The 20,497-nt window shown below is 48.0% G+C and overlaps 1 protein-coding gene across 2 annotated transcripts in view; it reads left to right on the top strand.

Moving 5' to 3' along the window:
* Nucleotides 1–4,271: 4,271 nt before the first annotated feature.
* Nucleotides 4,272–20,497, top strand: part of LOC126545961 (2',3'-cyclic-nucleotide 3'-phosphodiesterase-like) — a 28,636-nt gene continuing 12,410 nt past the window's right edge. The window contains exons 1-4 of one of the 2 annotated variants that reach the window (XM_055062484.2): nucleotides 4,277–4,386; nucleotides 4,476–4,553; nucleotides 8,290–8,584; nucleotides 17,815–17,971. In XM_055062484.2, coding sequence (XP_054918459.2) covers nucleotides 4,547–4,553; nucleotides 8,290–8,584; nucleotides 17,815–17,971 — 459 coding nt within the window. In that variant the 5' untranslated portion in view covers nucleotides 4,277–4,386; nucleotides 4,476–4,546. Of the gene's footprint in view, nucleotides 4,554–8,289; nucleotides 8,585–17,814; nucleotides 17,972–20,497 lie in introns of both variants that reach the window. The other variant, XM_072287190.1, reaches the window with a different exon arrangement.

Below are 20,497 nucleotides of genomic sequence, written 5' to 3'. Positions count from 1 at the left end.
CTTCTGACAGGCCCATGTTACGTGGAAGAGGGTTGGCTTATCTGCGCACCACGGGCATGTGTCACCGTACTCTGTGGGGTAAGCTTTGCTAAGGGTGTTTATATTGGGGAAGGCCCCTGTATGCAGTAGTATCCACCCTACTGCTTCTTGTTTGCTTAGTTCTTTACATGGCGGTGGGTATTTCATTCCCACCCCCCTATGGTAATTTAGGATTTCTGAGTAGCTCAGGGGGACCGGGTTGGGTTCTTCGAGGTCGAGTGAGTCGGACGCTCGGTTAGTGTGCCCTCGAGCTATCCTATCGGCCTCTTGGTTCCCTTGAACCCCAGTATGTCCTGGTACCCATACTATGACGTGCTGTAGTTGTTTGTTCTTCTGTTGCGGGTCGCTCGAGCAGAGTATGCGGAGTGCTCTGCGACTGATTCTGCCGTTTGTGTAGTTACGGCATGCTGCTTGCGAGTCGGTTAGTATTGTTAGGGACCTGTTGGTTCGGTAGCCCTCCGCTGCCGCTAGAGCTACGGCTGCCTCCTTGGCCTCGACTACCGTGCAGTCCTCGATTGACGCGCTGGTGATTTCTTCGTAACTCGAGTTGACCACCGTTGCTGTCGCTCTGGTCTTGGTTTGCCCTTGTGTTTTGGTATATACGGCGGCGTCCGTGCATTCCGTGCTTTTCTTGGTTGCCAATGTTTGTTGTATGTACTTGGCCCTGGCTTCCCTGCGTTCCTTGTGCAGATTTGGGTCCATGTTTTTATTAATAGGCGCTACCTTCAGTGTACTGCGGTGCTCGTCCGGTATCGGTCCCGTTCTTTGGATTTCTTGAGTTGCGCCTTCGTAGCCGCATCTTCTGAGAAGCTCTCTGCCCGTTGAGGTCTGCTTTAGTCTCTGTATCTGAGAGATTAGTTGGGCTTCTCTCAGCTCTTCAAATGTGTTATGCAGTCCCAACGCGAGCAGCTTCTCTGTCGAGGCTGTTTGGGGTAGATGGAGCGCTATCTTGTACGCTTTTCTCAATATTGTGTCTGCTTGCTGCAGCTCGCTCTTGATGCAGTTGTAGTACGGGAGACTGTACACTTCTCTGCTGACCACTAAGCTTCTGACCAGCTTCAGTGTGTCTCCCTCCCGCATGCCGTGTCTTTTACTGGAGACTCTGGTAATCATGCGGGCTACTTGGGTTGTTGCTGTTTTTAGCAGGTTTAGGATGTGGGAGCAGCGCTGACTGGACTGAACCCACATTCCTAGTATCCTAATGAGGATTTGTTCCGGTATAGGTTGTCCTTCGAGGTAGACATTGAGCCTCAGGTCCTCACTGGTGGGAACTGTGCAGTTCTGCTTGCCTCTACAGACCCTTAGGAGTTGCGAATTTTCTGTTGAGCAGGTGAGGCCTCTTGTCCTGACGTAGTTTTCCACGCAGGTGGCCGCTTCTTGTAATTTTCCTTCTTTCTCGCTGAGCGAGCCTTCTTTGACCCACTCAGTGATGTTGTCGGCGTACATGGCGTGTTGTATGCCGTCGATGTTCTTTAGTTGCCTTGCTAGCCCAATCATTACGATGTTAAAGAGGGGAGATCACCGATCCTTGCGGAGTTCCCTTGTTTGGTGTGGGAAACTTTTCGGACCGGATCTATCCCAGGCCTGTGGTTGCGGTTCGGTTCGAGAGGGAATGCCTTAGGGTAGATGTGAATCTTCCTTCCACAGTTCAGGTTGTTCATTCCTGTGAGGATGGCTTCATGGCTGACGTTGTCGAAGGCTCCTTTAATATCCAATGCCATTATGACGTGTTCCCCGTTGTGCGGGATATTGCTGGATAAGATTTTTCATTAACAATAGATTGGAAGGCACGGGCCTGTAAATTGGCCGGCTAAATCATGTCACCTCTCTCCGTTCGGATTTCTTGTTTTGTGTTTATATGAAAGATCGTGCTTACATGACCGAGGTACACGTCAGATTACTTCAAGGCACGGATAACTGATGTCTGCCGTAGAATTCCGGCGTCGGTCTTCAAGAAAGCCACTGAAGATGTGATAAAACGGACACAGTACTGCGTAGCTACAAAAGGAGACCTATTCGAACACGTACTCCAGGCTGGTGTTCAATGGAGCTTACGAATTCATAGATAATAAGAGCACACTAAAATATTCTGCTCATTTTTTTTTTCTTGAGACATCCTGACTGCCAATCGGGCTCATTTAGGTGTGGTATATTTACTTTCTTGAACACATCGGTTTTCCCTTTTCTCTACACGTTGGTCGCTTTCCGGTCTGTTTATTTCGCTTTTATTTTTGACACCAACCTGTTTTTGCAGCACGCATACAGTTTCATGAAAAATCAAACGTTCACTTTAATTTGCCTTTGGTCCGAAGCAAGTTTCTGGCGTGAAATACAGCTTCGCGCGCACCCTTTCGATGCGGTGCGAGCAATGCCGAGATTTTGAAACATTGCCTATTCCATTACTTTTCGCATTTCGTGCATGGTCAGAGCGGCGCTTCGGTCACGTTATCAAGGGGCTTTCGTTATCACTGTGATCAGTCGGCCTTGACAGACGGATAATAAGAGTGGCGTAGAAATGAGAGGAAGAAATGGCTGAGAAGCCGCGAAACCTTTTGTTGGTGCTCCTTCCGTACCATTATCAAGGTGATGCGCTGCCTGTTCGGGTTTGCGACAGGCAATGCAGTTATTTTCAATCAAATTATTTCAGGGCTCTGCTTTATCATGCGGGTGGGAGCGCACTCACGTGGTGTTTTTCATACTTCGCGACGTTTCTTTCCCAGTCAGAAAAAATTGTACGCAATTAGTACGTCGCTGAAAACACCGCATTTAGGTGTCATTTTGGGGGGCCTACAAATGCCTCATTGACACTTTGAAAATTAGGACACTACTTGCCGAGTTAGTTAATTATTTGCAATTACTGAATTAAATGTCGATAACGAAATAATTACTGGCGGCTACTCCACTGTACTGGAAACAATATGCACTAGGTTTTCTTCGAGTAATGCAACTGCTCTTTCTTTAAGTCTTGGTGCACGGTAATTGGAGAACACTGGGGAACACTCAGTAACCGAAATAAGGCCATGCCAGATTCAATCGAAGTCAGAATCAACAGCAGTCATGGGCAGCAGCGCTTATACTGGGACTCCCGAGTATAAATTGAGAGAGAGAGAGAGAGAGACTGCAGTTCCGCCGGAAAGGGAAAGCAGTATTAGCCATAGCCAAGCATGCGTCAATTACACGAAGGAAGATTGCACCACCGAGTGAACTCAGGCTGTGAAATTGAACTGTCTCCTACTATGAGGTCTTGTATATACTCATATAATGCCACCACTTCAGCGCTCAATTCTTCGAGGTCATATGAAGTTTCTTCAAGTGCAATTTATATATATATATATATATATATATATATATATATATATATATATATATATATATATATATATATATATATATATATATATATATATATAGGGGGGTCGGAAAGTTGTCGTCCCCCTGGGAAAATGAAAACTCTCCGCCTATGATTCCACCAAGGGGAAGCTCGCTTAAAATGACACCATATCATTAAAATTTTCTTACGTAACTTCATGTTGGAGATAGGCGGCTTCTGTGGCAATAATTCCGTGTTGCTTTAAGAAAACAATATTAAATATAGCAGTTCACCTGGCGAAAACTACAATTGGTACTGGCTGACAAGAGTCGCGGGCGCACCAGAGCAAGTAAAACCACACACACACAAAAAGTTTACAGCACAGACTTTCTGCGAGAAGAACGGCATGCGCCAGCGTCCACGCAACGAACCCGCGCTCCCTAGCTCACGAGGCACTTGACAAGAACAGCAAAATTGAAAATGTCGTGTTGTATAACCCATGCCTCAAGTAACTATACGTAGTAAAAATGTGTGAGTATAAGATTACAGTCGAAATAAAGCAAAATTATAGGAGCGTACGCGCCTAATCAGTCTCAGCGCCCACAACGAAATTACGTTCAATAAGCCGGGAAGCGCGGCTCGCTTGCAGCGCCCTCGCACAATTTTTCCACACGCGGTGTATTAACGGGAGAATGGCGTTCGCTCAACTTGGCTGGAGTTGTATCAGTTAGGTGCCCCATTTCATGTATGCTTTCTTAGTGACTGCTTTTCCATTAGTTTTCCAAATTGTTTTACTCAACTAAATTATTTCACTTGAATTGTGAAGGCGCATGCGATGACAGCGCTCAAATTTTCATAGCGACAGCATTTCGCGGCGAGCCGCACACCCCAGTATTTTTTGATAAGTGGTGCGACTTTCCTCTGTGCTCGCCAGTACGGGACGGTCGGTGCGATCAGTTGATAGGGTTGCATTTCAGGCTCGCTGGTCTCGTGTTCAGTTGTTTCGTTTTCGTCTGCACGAGCTAAAGAACACAGAAGTACAGTGATCGAGGAATCTCGTTGTTGTTGGCGCTTCGCTTCTCTTTTACGGTGCCCTTATAAGTCGCCCGTACGATTCCGAACGCAGGTACTGAAACCAGTGACGCACGTTGTCAACAACCTGTAAACACCCAGCTGCATCGGCCGCAGGTACGAAGCATGGAAGGTGAGTCAAATTCCTCGCTGAAAAAAAATGAAACGGCGCAGCCTGTGCGTTACGCCTAACTGTGTCGAAGCGTAAATGATGACTGATATCTGCTAGTGTGCGTGGCTTGCGGGTCACCTTTTGTTTTGCCGGTAACAGTACGAAACAGGGAGGCGGTAAATTCGAAACTATGTCAACGCCGTTCCTTTATTTTAATCGTGTTATTCGCATATTTTAACGTGACGAAATGACGTTGAGTAGTGACGAAACGGGGTTTGCAGACAATTTAGAGAGCCTTCTAGCTGCGTCTAGAGAACTCAAGAGAGAGAGAGAGAGAGAGAGCGGTGTACTTATAAGTGATCATCTGTGTTGTTATATGTAGAATCGTAAGCAGGCAGCGTTTATTTTGCATTTTACTGCAAAGCTGTTCGGCGCATTCACACTGGCGTTTGACAGAGGTGGTGCGACCGACCATGACTGTCAACCAAGGAGCAACTCAAGCAAGTACCGATGTTCACACCGCGCGGCATGCGCGACCTGCCCGTTGCTACGCTGAAATGTCTGATAACAGAATGATGAATCGACGACGAAAACATACATACTACAGCTCGGAACAAAGGAAAGCGATACAGTGCACTCTAATTTAGTGTAGGTTTTCACTGATCATTGATAACAAAAGACATAGCGATGTGTAGATATGTAATAACATTGGGGAGAGAAAATGCGTACGATAAAAATACCGCTAAGCTGAAAAACAGATTATAGCAGATAGACCCTATCGCAAAAACTAGAAGCCAACTGCCCATTTCCGACAGCGGCTCTCTGGCATTTACGTTTTTCTGATATGTTCTGCTTTTTAACATCTTCAAGCGACATACGCGACCGAGCCCATCGACAGTCTCCAGATAATAGTGAGAATTCTATAAAACTGATTGGTTAGCTAAGTCAGCCATCCGCCTCTTCACTCGATCGGTATAATTCGTAGAGTAGCAACAGCGATGTTGTGTCGTATTGTGCATCGCTTGAGGTCTGCTTGCGTGCGTTTTTATGTATGTGTGTGTGTAGGGGGCGAGGATTTCCGTCACTATAGTATCGTGAACCACTTGATCGTTGAGGAATCCATCATTTCCTCGTTTAGTACCAGTGCATAAAACTGCGCAGAAGCAGGTCAAAATGATTGCTCGTAAACCAGCACCGGACGTATGCGTCCACCGTGCTAGACGCTTCGTGGGCAGGATCAGTGACCGATGCGTTGATCTACATCCGGCGCGTTTGGCCACCGCGGCGTCGGTTCCGCACTTGCGAGAGAGTTGTGCAATAACAGCTCAAGTTTCCGCTGCAGCGCCATTCACTCTGCAATGCGGGCTGTTCTGGCATCGCCTCCTCTATTTTTTTTTTTTTTTTCGATGCCACTGCAATCGCTCGCCCCCCATTAGGAGCCGTTGGTGCATGGCCTCCGAGATTACCCCAGCGCGCGGGGTTGATCTCGTAGACCGTGGTTGGTGCGGCTTAGTTCAGTGAGTTGCCGCGATGCGACGCTACCCAGATGGTACGACTAAAGGTACGACTAGGTCCGACTGCTTGCGTGACCACGCGCCGCTGCCGGAACACGCGGCGCTGCAGTTCTGGTGGAGAAGTGGTCTGTCAGGTTACGACGCGTCTGTCAGTGTTCCCCTGACTTGCGTCGTGAGGCGCCACTAGAGTGTACTAGAATACACCCTAGGCGCCACCCAGATGGTACTCTCCCCCACGACCGTAAAGTAGGCGAGAATGCTAGCCGACAGGGGAGAGTAGGAAAGGACGATAGGAGAGGGTGGTGAACGGTCGGATGGCACCGAAAAATAATATAGGAGGCGCTGGTTCTGGACAGGAGTCAGTTGACCCGCGAGAAGACGAACTCGAAACCACCAAGCGAGCCTGCGATGTGCTGTAACTCAGTCTGAATAACTAGGGGTAGCATTACGGTAGCGGTGCAAGGAAAGCGGATTATTTATGTGGTGATGTCCTCTTCCTGCGCAACAGTGAAATAATCCTGATTAGAGAAAGAAAGTTGGCCTAGTTTGGGCGTATTTAATAATTGAGACATGATTAACAGTAGCGCTAAATAGATGGTGTGACGTGTGCTGTGCGCTTCTCGTTCTCGTTTTCAAGTCTGTTTTTCTTTTTTTTTTTAGCTGTCTCGATTCTGACATTATTACCGCATCTTCAGAATATTCTTCGTTGAGGCTCTGATGTTCTCGCGCTATAAGAGTGCAAGCAAGAAGAATAAAGGAAGGGCATCCAGTTGACGGAAAATGAAACAAAAAAGGACTCTGTCTGCCGGGTTCTCTTTAATTTACTAAGTTGTCGCAAGGGCCCCGAGTGAACGCAGTTTATCTTTCTAGTCAAGTTATACTTCAAGCGCAAAGCCGGCGAGAACGCCGTTGACCCGATTTTAGTTGTCCGCGAGAATCGGCGCAATTAAATGTTAAATGCGCAGTAAAACGCACAGCGATCACAGGCATGAAAATTTGAAAGAAAAAAAAAAAGACGTCCCGACTCCCGTAACCAATTTTTGTGAACAAGGCTCCCGTACGAGAGCCGAAAGGTCTTTTGTTTCTTTTACACTTACATTTATGTGGCCAGTGTCCCGTCTCATACACTGTCCCCGACTGGACGAATATTTGTCAAGCTCTAGATTACATGAAATAACAAACTATACCCATCCATTCACCGCTTTATGCGAATATATGGATCGTATAATCCCTACGCACATGCATAACCCCTTCCCCAGCCCTCAAGAAAAAAAAAAGAAGAAACAGCGTTTTACACTCCTTGAGGTTTGTATCCCAACAGTAATCGTCATCAATCTTGCGCAAACTCCCTCGGTTCACTCCACTCGTTACTTCCCTGTCAGAAACGCTGTCATACTGATGCGCGCACATCGCTCGTCAGCTGAACGCATAGCGCGCGAGCGCGTTATGGAGGACTGCATCGTATAACAATTTACACCTTCAAAGGTCCTCAAGGGTGCCAGTCGGTTCACAGTCGAGATTAGGCTCAACAGGGGTAAATCTTTGCCCAGAATGCCCTACGAATAACCAGGGTCAGTTTGATGCGGTAATTGGCAGAGCTGGAAATCCCTATAGTTTCTTTTTTTTTTCCTTCTATGTCGGTTGGCTGTTGCCCCGTCGGAAATACGTATACCAGTTGTGGCCAGACAGGCATGTGCAGAGAGCCATAAAAAAAAAGAACCTTTTTACTTAAGAGCTGCCGTAAAAATGGGGGCGTGGCATTTTTTTTTTTTTTCCTACACCAAGTCCGGTGGTCACAGTGAACGCTACTCATGCACCGATTGCCCACTGTGCCTATGCATCGTGTTTCCCCGTTCGTGAAGCAAGCACCTGGATATTTTGGTTGCCTGTGTGTGTTTGGTGTAGAGAGAAGTGTGGGAGGGGGGGGGGGGGGGAGCGTAGTCTCTTCTAGAACATAAAGGAAGCTGGTCTTTAGAGGCAGAAATACGAGGGAGGTGGGCGGCGCTACAGATGCCAGAGAGTCGCAAACCGCTACTTGGACCTGCGAGGAGCCGCCGTTTGGCCACCCCTGGCGTAATAGTGTACCAAGCACCGCCGCATGTATAGCGTTGAATTTTTCTCCATTAGTAAGATCTTGATGAGGGCTAGTTCATATTTAGAACCGAGGTGTCCTTGTTTTATTCGCGCTGTTTAACCTCAGTTCTAATTTTTTCTCCGTCCGTGGCCCCCCAACGCGCGGGCAGCTGCGGCGGGTGACGGGGCCGCCGACTGTCCGACGGACACCACGCAGCTCCTGGACCGCGTGGAGGCGCCGTGCCTCAAGCACGAGCCGACGATGCGCTTCATGCGCACCCACGGCCGCCTGTTTGTCCTGGTGCGCGGCCCGCCCGGTTCGGGCAAGAACATCGTGGCCGCGGAGCTGGAAGAGCTGTACCCGGGCTGCCGCGCCTACTGGTCCGACAAGCTGTTCAGCTCGCCCGTGGCGCCCGAGAGGAGCACCGTCAGCATACGCGAGTCGCACGACCTCTGCCTCAGCAAGTGAGTACGCGCGTGCGCAGGTGCCTTGGCTTCCGAGGCTGCCGTGCGAACCCAGTTCTCCCATTCCTTAGGCCGTTCCTTCGTTCTTTCGTTCGTTCATTTAATTAATTTTATTCATTGCTATAGTTCGTTAATGTATGACACAAGGGAAAAGAGCTATCGTATTCGCGCAAGCCATGTAAAACTACTGTAAAAGGATTTAAAAATGCAATATGTTGCAACACGCAGTGGTTACCGGCGGTCTACGAAGTGTTCTACAGTGGTCAAACAAGGAATGTCGCTAGTGCCAACGTTTCGACAAGGGGCCACTTCTCTTTAATTCTATATTGAAGAAAACGGGTCCTCTTGTTACTGCCAGCGACATTCCTTGTTCGACCAGGGTAAACCACTTCAAGCCTCCATCTTTCCGTCTCTTGTTCGGTTGTCTACGAGTATTATATTGTACCGAGAGAAGGAGAGTGCTGTCTAGTTGTGTATATAGACGGTTGCATGGAACTGCAGTAAACACTTTTTGCTGAGCGTCGTTTACGCGGTCCGCTCCGCTTACATTTCATGTGCTCAGCTATGCGCGGCAACTTTCGTATCGCATTTTCGATAAGCCCGTCTCCCAGATAAGCGAGCGACACAGTCAGCTTGACCGCGAAACCAGAGAGAAACAATTTCAGTACGAGCGGGGACACTCCCATAGAGCCCAGCGGCCCAGTGGACTGTAGCGTATCAAGCGGCCGGTTTCAACAACTGAACCGCATATCCTGTTTCGGTTTTGAGCGCGCGCAGTTTGAACGCTGGCTAGCACGGGAAACCGGCTGCGCTGATAGGCGCGGGATTTGTTCTTACTTCTACTGCCCAACCGGGCGCTGTCTTGGTGCGGAATTGATTTTTTAATACGAAAACGTCAAATGGTAACTCATTGAGCGAAAAAGCCAGCGTCTGGCGTCTGTAGCAGGAAATGGCACCAAAAATCTAATTTGTTGCGACGCCACGTCACGAGCGTGCCTCTACGAAGTTGCCATTGGAGAGTTGTAGCCACGGTGTAAGATCTATCTTACACTGTGGTTATTGGTCGCTGGATGGATGGATGGATGCTATGAGCGTCCCCTTTGGATTGGAACGGGGCGGTGGGTTGCGCCAATAAGCTCTTGTTATTATATTGCCTAATGTCCTACCTATGTGAACAAAGAAAAAAAAGAAAAAGGAAAAAAAAAAAGAACACGATGAACCACCCTTAACCAAACTTTCTGAACCCCTAATGTGAACTTTATTTTTGCGCGCATCCGTTGTTCGTCGTTTCCCTACTTTTCTTCCACCAATCTTCCAAATGCATTTTACCAATCTCTTCTCCGGACATGTTTACTTTCCCCCTGCTCTCGCTGAACCCAAGGGATTCAAAGAGGCAAGAGGTGCCTAAATCGACCGCTGGGCAGATATCTTCACGTTCTAATAAAACATGCTTCATCATTCCTCTAGCTTTACCGCAACAAGCATGCACGTGCTTCTTCTTTCTTCTCGTAGCTCACTTTATAAGTGCATGTTCTAAGGCATCCTGATCTTGCTTCGAAAAGTAATAAGCTTCCCTTTGAGTTATCATAAATTGTTTCTTTCTTGATTTCGTTTTTTTCCTCTTCATTAAATACTCATAGCAGGGTTTTTTTTTTTTTTTTTTTTTCATTGCCGCCACGCATGAGATTATCTCAGCCTCTCTGCTCGCGATATCGAGCAGAGTCGCCGCCTGGCGGGCAATAGGTGAACCGCGGATGGCGTGGCACGGCCGGTCTCGAGGGGTGCGCGCGCTTCTCTTCTTACGGCGTTCGCAATGGGGTCTGTTTCCGCCTCCCACCGCACCGCGGTGGGGTCGCCACTGCCCCACTGCTCCGCCGCTGCGACCGCCGTTCACGCGGAAGGAGAACGCGCGCCCGCTCCAAGTCCGTCCCGCGTGAGTGCTAACCGTCAGGTCCTGATATTTCACCCCTATACAGTATGCAAAGACCGCGCAATCAGCCTCTTCGATTTGACAGCTAATAGTTATAAACAACAGAATAACTACCGCGCGTCATCGCGTGCTCTTCTTCAGTATGACTGCATGGTCGCATGAGGCTTTGGTACACTCACGTCAACACTTTCTACCCGTTAAATTTGGAGAGAAACAAATCTATCAGCCTCTTCAGTTTGCCTACTGACGGGTTTTAACTAGTGTGTAGAATTATAAGCGACCTGAAGCGACCTGATTCCGCTTTGCGCTTATGCGGCTTTCGACCAGGTACACAGGTTCTGTCTGCGGGCTTCTTGCGAGGCTTTTTCACACTGGGCACCAGGTAGCACGGGTACTCATCGAACACGGTTGGCACAGCACCAGGCAAAAGCTTTCTGATGCGGCACCCTGAAACGTAGTCACTCGCGAGGAAATGCCGGCTGCAAACCACACTCGATGCCGACTTGTCGTTGAAGACGAAATTTTCTCTGGAGATGTGTTTGAGCCACTTTGCAAACAGTTCTGAATCACTCGGGAATTGATGAAAAGAAACGCCCTGAGTCTTACCCAACTGCGACTTGCAAAGCGGTACGCAGCAGTACACCATCGCCGCGTTGGATGATCAACGGCGGGCAATAAACACCGTCGCACAGCAAATAACTTAATCCGTGGAAGAAACGGGTAGAAACGTGCACTAGCACTCACAACACTAAAGGCCATGCTGCCTGCCGACACACAGTGCGATGAGAGCACTCCCCGTCCAAGAGAGAAATATGCGAGGCTCGGAAAAAAAAAAAAAAGCAAGCGCAGACCAACGGTGACGTTAGCACTTCGCACATAAGAGGGAAGTCAAGTTGGCAGGCTTTTCTGCACATTGTTAAGATCGGCGAATTGGGACCTTGGGAGGATTCTTAGAAAACCAGCGTAAAGGCGGATAAGTCGGAATTCGAGACAATTCGACACGCAGCTGCGAGGAATGCCGTTCGCGGAAGCAGCGGCGACAATGGCGTCGTCAGGTAGCCGAGTCAGGAGACGATACCCCCTATTCCTGACAATGTGGCGAGAAAAAGAAAGCAATGAATATGGCGGCATGGAAACTTATATGAATCCGCCGCGATGGCTCAGTGGTTGGAGTGCTAAGCTACTGAGCCATTTCTATGAAGGCGAAATTCTAGAGGCCCGTGTACTGTGCAGTGTCTGTGCACGTTGAAGAACGCCAGGTGGTCGAAATTTCCAGAGCCCTTCACATTGGCGTCCCTCATAGCCCGAGTCGCTTTGGGACGTTAAACCCCCATAAACCATTCCGTTAACCTTCGCATTAACTAAATTCTCTACCAGCACTTAACTTTGGCATGGACTATGAGACATGCAAGAAATTGACCGAAATACGACCTTCGGCATTTCAGACCACAACATCTGCCATTTCCCTGTCATACCTTTCAGGAACGAGAGTGATTGGACCTTTGATGTTTCTATGGTTCAAATTTTTCTATGAAAACTCCGTTCACGTGTGAACTTATTGGCTGACATGTAGATAAATAATTTGCTTTTTGTTTTCTTTCGTTTCGGTGAATCGTTGAACAAGAAGCAGCGGAAAAACAGCACGAAACCAGGCGATCACCGCCCGCCGCCGCAGAAGCACGCGGGCAGAGAGCGGTCTCTAGCAGTTAAACTAGCAGTAGGGTCGTCGCGCCCCTGGCGGCGGCGAAAGGCGTAACTCTTGGAGAAAAACTCCATTGCTTCCGCGGCGAATGCGAAGGCCGTAAGAAGGAAAGTTAGAGCGCGGCTATAAGCCCCGCATTGCTTCTTCTTCTTTTTCAACCCTCTTGTCTTTTTTTTTTCCGCCCTCTTTCATTCTCTCTAATCTTTTTCTCCCCACTTCCCCTACCCTGTGCAGTGCTGTTGAGGTGTCCTCCTTTGAGAGACAGTTACGGCACTGCACTTCTCTCTTCCCTTCACCTAATAATCACTACACACACAGAAGGAAAGCGCGCGCTCCCCTAGAGACCGGCCGTGGGCGTGGAGTCCTAGGCACCACGTGTCTACATGTGCGTGTGGTTCTTCCATGACTAGCACAGCCCTAAATGCTGGTCTGCGAGTTTACAAAATCGTTCAGCGTTGCACTGTCGTCTTTGCTCTGTAGTAAAATCAGTGAATCTGTGTCGAGCGCGCGATGTGGGATTGTCGCACCCTCCGATCGCCACAATCATGTCAATTTTATTATAGCTTCGTGTTTCGAGAACATCACGAAAATCATTTGACCTTGTTTTAATTAAATGAATAAAGTGCTAACAGCGAAGCGTCAATAACGCGGTTTAGTTAATTGCCACGATGTGTTGATAATTCCGCAATCTTTGCGATACCACGAAACATGAACGGGGTGATGTGAACACCTCTCAGCAATTAAAAAAAAAAGAAGAGTCGTAAGCGTGCACTCATATCTTGTCGCGTCACACGCTCTCTATTACGATAACCTCATCATGTTAATTGCGATAATTGCACGATTGTCGCTTAATGGTTGCCCGACCACAGATGTTCTTTTATTATGGGGTTCTGATGGCATTACGGTGAATTAATTTTGCCTCCCAAGTAAATCGTGGGCTTTTGTACTTTGATTCGCTGCCACAAGAGGAAATTTAAAATATGCTATTGTACGAAGATCATGTGTGACACGCCGTTCTCTAGACGCAGGACGTCATAACACTGAGTTGAAAGGCGGCTATTGTAGTTTCATATCGCTCTTCATTGGGGTATTGTTAGCTTGATGCAATGCAGGGGTCACTGTTACCTGAAATCTAACTACCTAATGATTTTAGCTCGTGAAATAGTTCCAACTTTGTGACACCGCTGTCGTGCGCGTAACATTGCTAGGGCGATGGAAATGTTCTCGTCTGGATCAACTGATGACCCTACTGACGTACTGTCTCTCACGGTGACCTAGCTTGCCTAATTGACTTCATAAACTGTCGTCACTTCACAACGAATAAATAAATAAAGGTATCTGTAGAGTGAGCATCAATTGGCGATGCCGAGTACGCATTAACTTGCTACTTTACTTTCGTTGTACAAGAATGTACTTTTTTAAACCAGTGCAGAATTCACAGAGAACGCGGTATTGATAACTGGTACAACAGTATTAACAGAGCAGGCGGAACGCAGGTGAAACATACACAAAAAGCCCAGAGAAAGTGCCGAAATAGGGACTGTGAATCCTCCGTTGAATGACAGTTTACGCGTGTTTCAAGTAAATGGAAACGTTGTTGCGCATTTTGCGCAAAATGAAAAATGACTTTGAAGGGCGATATAAGATGAGATCATAAAAGTCAGCGCGTTTCATTACCAGAAAATCTTGCGTAGTCGTTCACAACGGTACACTGCCGCGTACATTTCTAAGCGCGCCGTCTACCGCATATATCGGCTGACATCGACAAAAATGCGCAATGTCATTCTGACTATGCGCCTTTCTAAATCATGACCTGACGAATGACGAGTGCTCTTACCGTGTCAAGGTCAGCGCATCATCATGGGTCCAAACTTGCTGGAAATTTTCAGGCAGCTCATCGTCCAAATCGAGATATATTTTCGATATGTCTTGGAGAAGGACCTTTGCCGCTATGATGAACGGGATCAGAAATCCTAGTGGGTTGAACATCTTGGCGATGGTTTGAAGAGTAACTCGTTTTGTGGTCTGCTGTCTTGTCAAACGCACCGGCTGAGGTTTGAAGCAGAATTATTTTTCAGTGAGGTCCCAGCACAAGCCAAGGACTTTCGAAGTGTCTGAAGAGGCTAGCGATACGGTGGAGTATAACCACCAATTGCTGGATCCAAAAACTTCTTGGTGACAGTCATGTCATTCGTTATCCACTTTCACGTGTTCAAGCCATCCGTGAAAGAGTATGGAATGACGACACTAGAGCACTTAAAAATTCGTGTGTTCTTTTTGTACGCAGAACTGTCCAGCCGAGACTTACCTCAATGGTTTTCATATCGGACTCAATCGTCTTTACTCTCCCAGATCCAATGTTTCATTCAATCTGACCCTTTAATGATGGCGATGGTGCTACAGTCTCCGGGGTCACCACACATCATGGCAAAACAATTAGAGCGCAAAAAACACACCCGCCCGCGTACATGCGCCCACCCACATACGCAATCACCTCTAAGAGACCCCTAAGACATGCGGGTTTGTTTTTTGCGCTGTAATTTGTTTTACCATATGAGTTGCCAACTAGCCCAACAACGAGTTCACTTAACACGTAATGGAGTTCACGTCGATTGAACTGCGTCGCACGGCGTCGATGATCACCTAGCTGGTCTATTGAAAGAATCGGTTAACTGCACATTGATTAAGTTTCTAAAGCTTCAATTAACCTGCAGTCTCGCCGTCTGAACTATGGAGGAGAGAGCAAACGTTTCTTTCATAGTCTCGTGGAACTGTTTGCCTCCAAAAGCTCCTACCGTCAGCGATTATTTCTCGATTACTTCGAAGCCTTATGCATGTGTTTTTCGTGAGGAAACTTATCTGGCTTCCTCTGTCTGGAAGAACTCTTGTGGCAGCAGAGCTGCCCAGTCCGCATATTTTTATCGTGGGCGTCTGAAGTAGAACCAGTGTTCCGGTCGTCTTGATAGTAGGTTGCCATAGTGACGTGTTTCTCGGGCGCTGTGTGTGTTAAGCGCGCTCATAGAAGACACGGGACAACGTGTGTAATGTTTGCAAACCACGCGTCTCACACGCTACTTTTCAAGGTGTCCTGGCGTCATATATCGAAAGCAGCGTCCCTGCGTTCTTAGCCTGGCCTTTTGTTTTTCATCTTTTTTTTTTTTTTTGCCGTGCACTCGCAGCACCAAGGAGAACTGCTGCGCAAGATGCCAATTGGTGTTTGACGAGCGTCCTTGATTGCTCGGGTGTTCTGGTGTTTCGTGCTTTCGCGAATCGATCCCACGGCTTCGCGACATTCAAGCTCCTATCCAAAGGAGGTCATCAGCTCCTGGAGGTTCTGTTCATGCTGATCGACGACGGATGGATCTGTTGAATTAGCCGTTGTCTTCGACTACTAGTGTTAGCGGAGAACCATGTCTAGTAGGAGCGTCAGCAGAAGAATTTCGCGTAGCATAGAGCAGTATGCTCAAGTGACTTGTTCCAAAAGCCTTGCGGTTCCTGAAACAAATCTGGACGTCGTCGTATGGCTTTCGAAGCCACGGACAGCTGGATGACGGCAAGTCAGGCTGCAGGCCAATGAGCGCTCTTAAATGATCATGCGCAAGAATCGACGTGTCGCCAAACCTTTCGCGCAAGATATCAGTCGGGTCTTTATCAATCACCCTGTCATTATCAATCAATCAATCAATCAATCAATCAATCAATCAATCAATCAATCAATCAATCACCCTGTCCTCCGAGGAGACTCGTCAAGTAATTAACTTTTCGGCGTCACTTAGCTCGCGGTTCATTGCACGGCAGACCCAAATTTGCTCCAAAATTTAAGCCTGTCTCGGCATCTCCGTCAAACTTTGCGAGCTCAAGCTTCGGTAACTTCGTTATTCCGGAAGGCGCCGTGCTAGCGGCAGTTGACACTGCTGCAAAGGTTCATTGGGGCTCACCGCTTGACTCTTCTCTGGAAGGGTAGCGAAGCTGTGTCCTAACCTGGACCTCCTTGTCTCTGAATATCGTCATGTCGAAAGTGTTTTGCTCAACGAGATTGTTGGAAGTGTCTGTGCAGATTTATCCATCGAGGTTCTGGATGTACTGGAATAGGCACTCGGTCCTCTCTAAGAAAACCGCGCAGTCGATCCCCGAGCTCAAGTTCCCGGCTTCGTCCAGGGAGGTGATAGCTTCGCTCGTAGCATATTCCTGCGTCGCAGTTTCCTTTTCAGAAATATCTTCCTGGAGAGAGCTTCGCGTTGGCATGAACCGTCGGAATAGTCGTAGCGGTCCTGGCCAGCGTTGGTCCTGACTGTCGTCGTTGTCCCGGGTTTCGGCACCAATTGGGAGATTCGCTAAACTCTAAAAAATGCAGGCTCCCATAATGTAAAAAAAAAAAGGTACCTTCAGGTCGGATGGCTTTAATGGGGACGTAAAACGGCAAGCGCGCATTGTCTTTGTGCAGCAGCAGGCTCCGGTGGCTGCTGCTCTGCTCTTGTAATTAGAGATGCTGAGCTTCCATCTTGCCCGCTCACTTCACCCTCGCGTGTGGTTGCAATGGTGGAATTCAAAACACGCAGCCCAGCCGCGCCCCCTCTCTCTCAACGCACCAATCCCAGCGGTGCATGCCTCCTCTCGCCGTTACTGCTCACCCCACTGTTCTCTTCGCCAATCCGGCGCGCTTTTACACCTCCTTTCCATTGTCCTGGGCGTGGGGTAAGGTAGCTTTCGGCCGACCGACGCATCGTGATTCTGGATGAAAAGATAAACGTAACATAGCTCACCAAAAGATACAGGAGTCCATGCGGGTGTGGGTAGTTCCGCACTTTTCTGCGAAACTGCAAATTTCTGGAGATTTCGTGAACCTCAGCGTTCGCAAGTTCCGCATCCGGCGCGTATATTTATTACGATAGCTATTATATGGACACTACATGCGAATTTCTACCGTCGTCGTCGCCGTGAGGCTCGGTATGAAATCGTAGTGCGATAACGTCGCGACCGTGCGTCACGTGTTGTAGGTGTGAGGGAAAGCTTGCGAGGGATAGCCGAGAAGGATGTTGGTTTGATGTCGCGTCGTCTTCCCGTGCGCGCATGGGAGGAAGGTAGGGAGGGAGCATGCGCATCTTCCCACTCGTGCAAGAGTGGGGACGAGGAGGTGTACGCTTGCTGAGAGAGGGGCGGGGGTAAGGGCTACTGCGCCTCTCCTCTTCTACTTCGGCTGCGGCGGCTGAGCGCGGCCGCCATATCTTGGAGGTAATCTGCTGTGGGTTCGAAGGCTAGGCGGCCTGAGATTGGTGATGGCTTCGCATGCCCTGTGTTCTCGTGAGCCTAGTTCATATTGAAGCGAGAGACAGCACAAAGAGGAATTCACTCGCCGCTTCTGTCGCTCTTCATCACGTCAGCGTTGTCAGCGAGTGTCCGCGGTCATCGTGTTCATGTTCGCCTGTGAGCGCGTTTGCAACGTGCTTATTAATTTAGTTAAGAAACTATTGTTTACGGCAGTTTATGCGGCCGATAGAACGGCTCACTTCGTATAGATGTCTAACAATTTGCTATCACAATCAAGGCTTCGCCTTTCGGGCGAAACTGCGACATTTCTTTCTTGATTTCTAATTTCAGAATCGAGGGTTTCATGAAGAATGACGTGCCCATGATAATAAACAGGAACACGAATGTCATGGTGTGGGAGATCGCCAAGTTTCTGGTGCTGGCCTCTAGATACGGCTACACCGTCATTCTTGTCGACATGCCGCATCATTTCGTCCTGGATCCCAAGGTAAATGTCATATACTCGCGCTAAATGGCAAAGCTTTGCGTACGTAAGGACGTTTATTGCCATTGGCCGGCCGTCTTCACTAATAACCTATCCAGCATCACGATTGGCTGAAATTTCCTCTTACGAACAACTGTAGCGTAAGAGGTCCTTGTGAACGCGGGCCCTGATTCTTTTGCGCAAGCGACCATCGAAGTTCAGAAGTTACTGGAACACGGAAGTCCCGTAAAAGGGGCCTATCTTTGCGGCTAGGACACTTTCTCTGAATCCCCTATGGGTGCAGTGTTAGTGTTCCCACAGGGAAACGTTGTTCACAGAACTGTTTCATTCTGGTGCTGACGTGTCGGCTGCAAGAAAGCTTTTGTTTCGCGGATCCTCTGGTGCGAAAATTTCTGCAGGCATGCTTGCATGGATCACTACGTCATGCGTAGTTCAGTTTACCCTTGTGAGCAAACTCCTTTTTCTTTCACTCTCTCTAACTTTTGTGGCCGTTGCGCGTAACATTATGAATTTATAGGGACACTAATGAGTAATGACCGGAAGTTTAGGCAAAAAAAAAAAAAAGAAAACGAGGTTGTAGGAGCCCATAATGGGCCTTGAAAATTGTGATTTAGGCATATATAGGCGTTAAATATACTATCGCTTAGGCATGTGTGGGCTGAATTCATAATTACGTCAGCAGCGTATTTCGCGACAAATCTTTGACTTCTAATGAACACAGCAGACAAATCCTGTGCTTTGAGAAAGTTAATTTTATTTTCTTCATGAAAGGAAGTTGGGCAAGAGTCACCATTCGAACATATTTGCGTGAAAGCTAGAGTCATTCGACACTGTCAGAAAGGCTATGAAAGCCATAATAAACCAGCACTATCTCAAGGTTTTCGGACTTGAAGTTGTGCCTTCATTCAGTCAGTACTTGTTTGTATGCGGAAAAAGAACGCTCAACGTCCACTGAAGTTAGCGGAGCGTACTTGTAGTGCGGAACGTTGGATACTCTAATGGCATCTGGAATCTTGGAATGTTCACCGCTCAGAACCTTGTACACGTCTTTTAGCACACAAAATCCGGAACTTCTGTCCAAGACAGATGTAAGCTTCAAGATAACCCTGTCAGCAATAGGTCTGTTGGGGACGGTGGCGAAACTTTCCTGGGTGCCCAAAATTAGCTCAACACTCCGAGTCAGAGTGGCGCCCACCAAGCTTATGTATCCTTTCTGCTAGGAAAGTAAAATGAGCACACGAATATGCCGAGTCATATTCCATTATATCGCGATGTAGAACAGTCTGGACCCTTCTCACGGCGACGCTCTCTCTGATGCAAAGCTGTTAATAACAGCCTTAACACCAGCGAAGTGTTTGTTGTAGTTGTCCACTGCCTTCAGCCAAGTTCCTCGGCGGGTAACAACGGGCTCTGGTGGAAGAGGCACATCCGCTAACTGCTCTTTAAAGGCACGAACGCGCGAAGCCGCTTTCAGGAACACTGCCTTGCCTGCACCTGTTCGTTAGCAGAACTGAACGACTTTGTCAGCCCTTCACAAACCCGATGAATCCCATGGGCAAGACAAGTGACGTGCAATAATTCTGGATTAAATACCTTGAGAAGTGCAGCAGCCTTGTGCATATAAACTGCTGCATCTGTGTAGAGCAGCAGTACTCGGTCGTCGTAGGCTCCGGAGGGGTACAGTACCCCCAAGGACTAGTTCACAAAGTAGGCGATAGTACCACCTATCGTCTTTTTCTAGTTGTTTCGAGCATACCAAGGAAGGTGTTGTTTTCAGTTCTGCATCCAGCTTTCCAACTACAATATGTCCAAGTAGTCGTCCGGTCGCATCTGTTGTCTCGTCCACTGAAATTCATATGTGTTATTCACCGAGTTCTCTTCTGATTTTTTCAAACGCCTCCCGTATATTGGTCGCAGGTACTGCTTGCGAAGAGTGGACTCTGATGGTATATTTTGCTTCAAGTATTTTTGCCAAGAAATGCTTTAATGTCTTGTTCTCAATCTTCGCCCAGGGTGTGTTAGCAGCGACTAATACATCGCATAAATCTGCGCTGAATTCACTTCTCTTTTCTTGAGGGAAAGTTTCAGACAAGAACGACTGTCTCGACGTTGACGGCTGTTTGTGCAGAGCGTTGGCTTGATGCAACGTTGTTTTCGCGTGCTACTCCATATGGCACTTTTTTTCACGTGGTACCCGCGAGAAGAAAAGAGCGAATTGCGCTGGGCAGGTGCGTTGGACACGTGGAATTTTCTTAGTGCACTTGCGCTTCTACTTGTGTGCCGCGCGGCCCTTGACAAACGCTGAGGAAATGGCGAAGTTGGCAGGCAGCGCGAACCCAAGCGTGCATTTTGAAATCGAGATGCTTATACCTGTATCCGACCTACAATGCCCCGCACATGTCCTGTTGCAAGCAAGATGACAAATACGGATGTAAAAATAACAAAATAATGAATCAGAGTGCCCGTGAAACGTCCACAAAATGCACGTTACTTGCGCAGGTTCAGGGGTTATTCGAATTGGCAGTAGCG

Source organism: Dermacentor andersoni, chromosome 3, assembly GCF_023375885.2.
Source record: "Dermacentor andersoni chromosome 3, qqDerAnde1_hic_scaffold, whole genome shotgun sequence".
In the NCBI taxonomy this organism is placed as follows: Eukaryota; Metazoa; Arthropoda; class Arachnida; order Ixodida; family Ixodidae; genus Dermacentor; species Dermacentor andersoni.
This window is presented reverse-complemented; position numbering and strand designations above follow the sequence as displayed.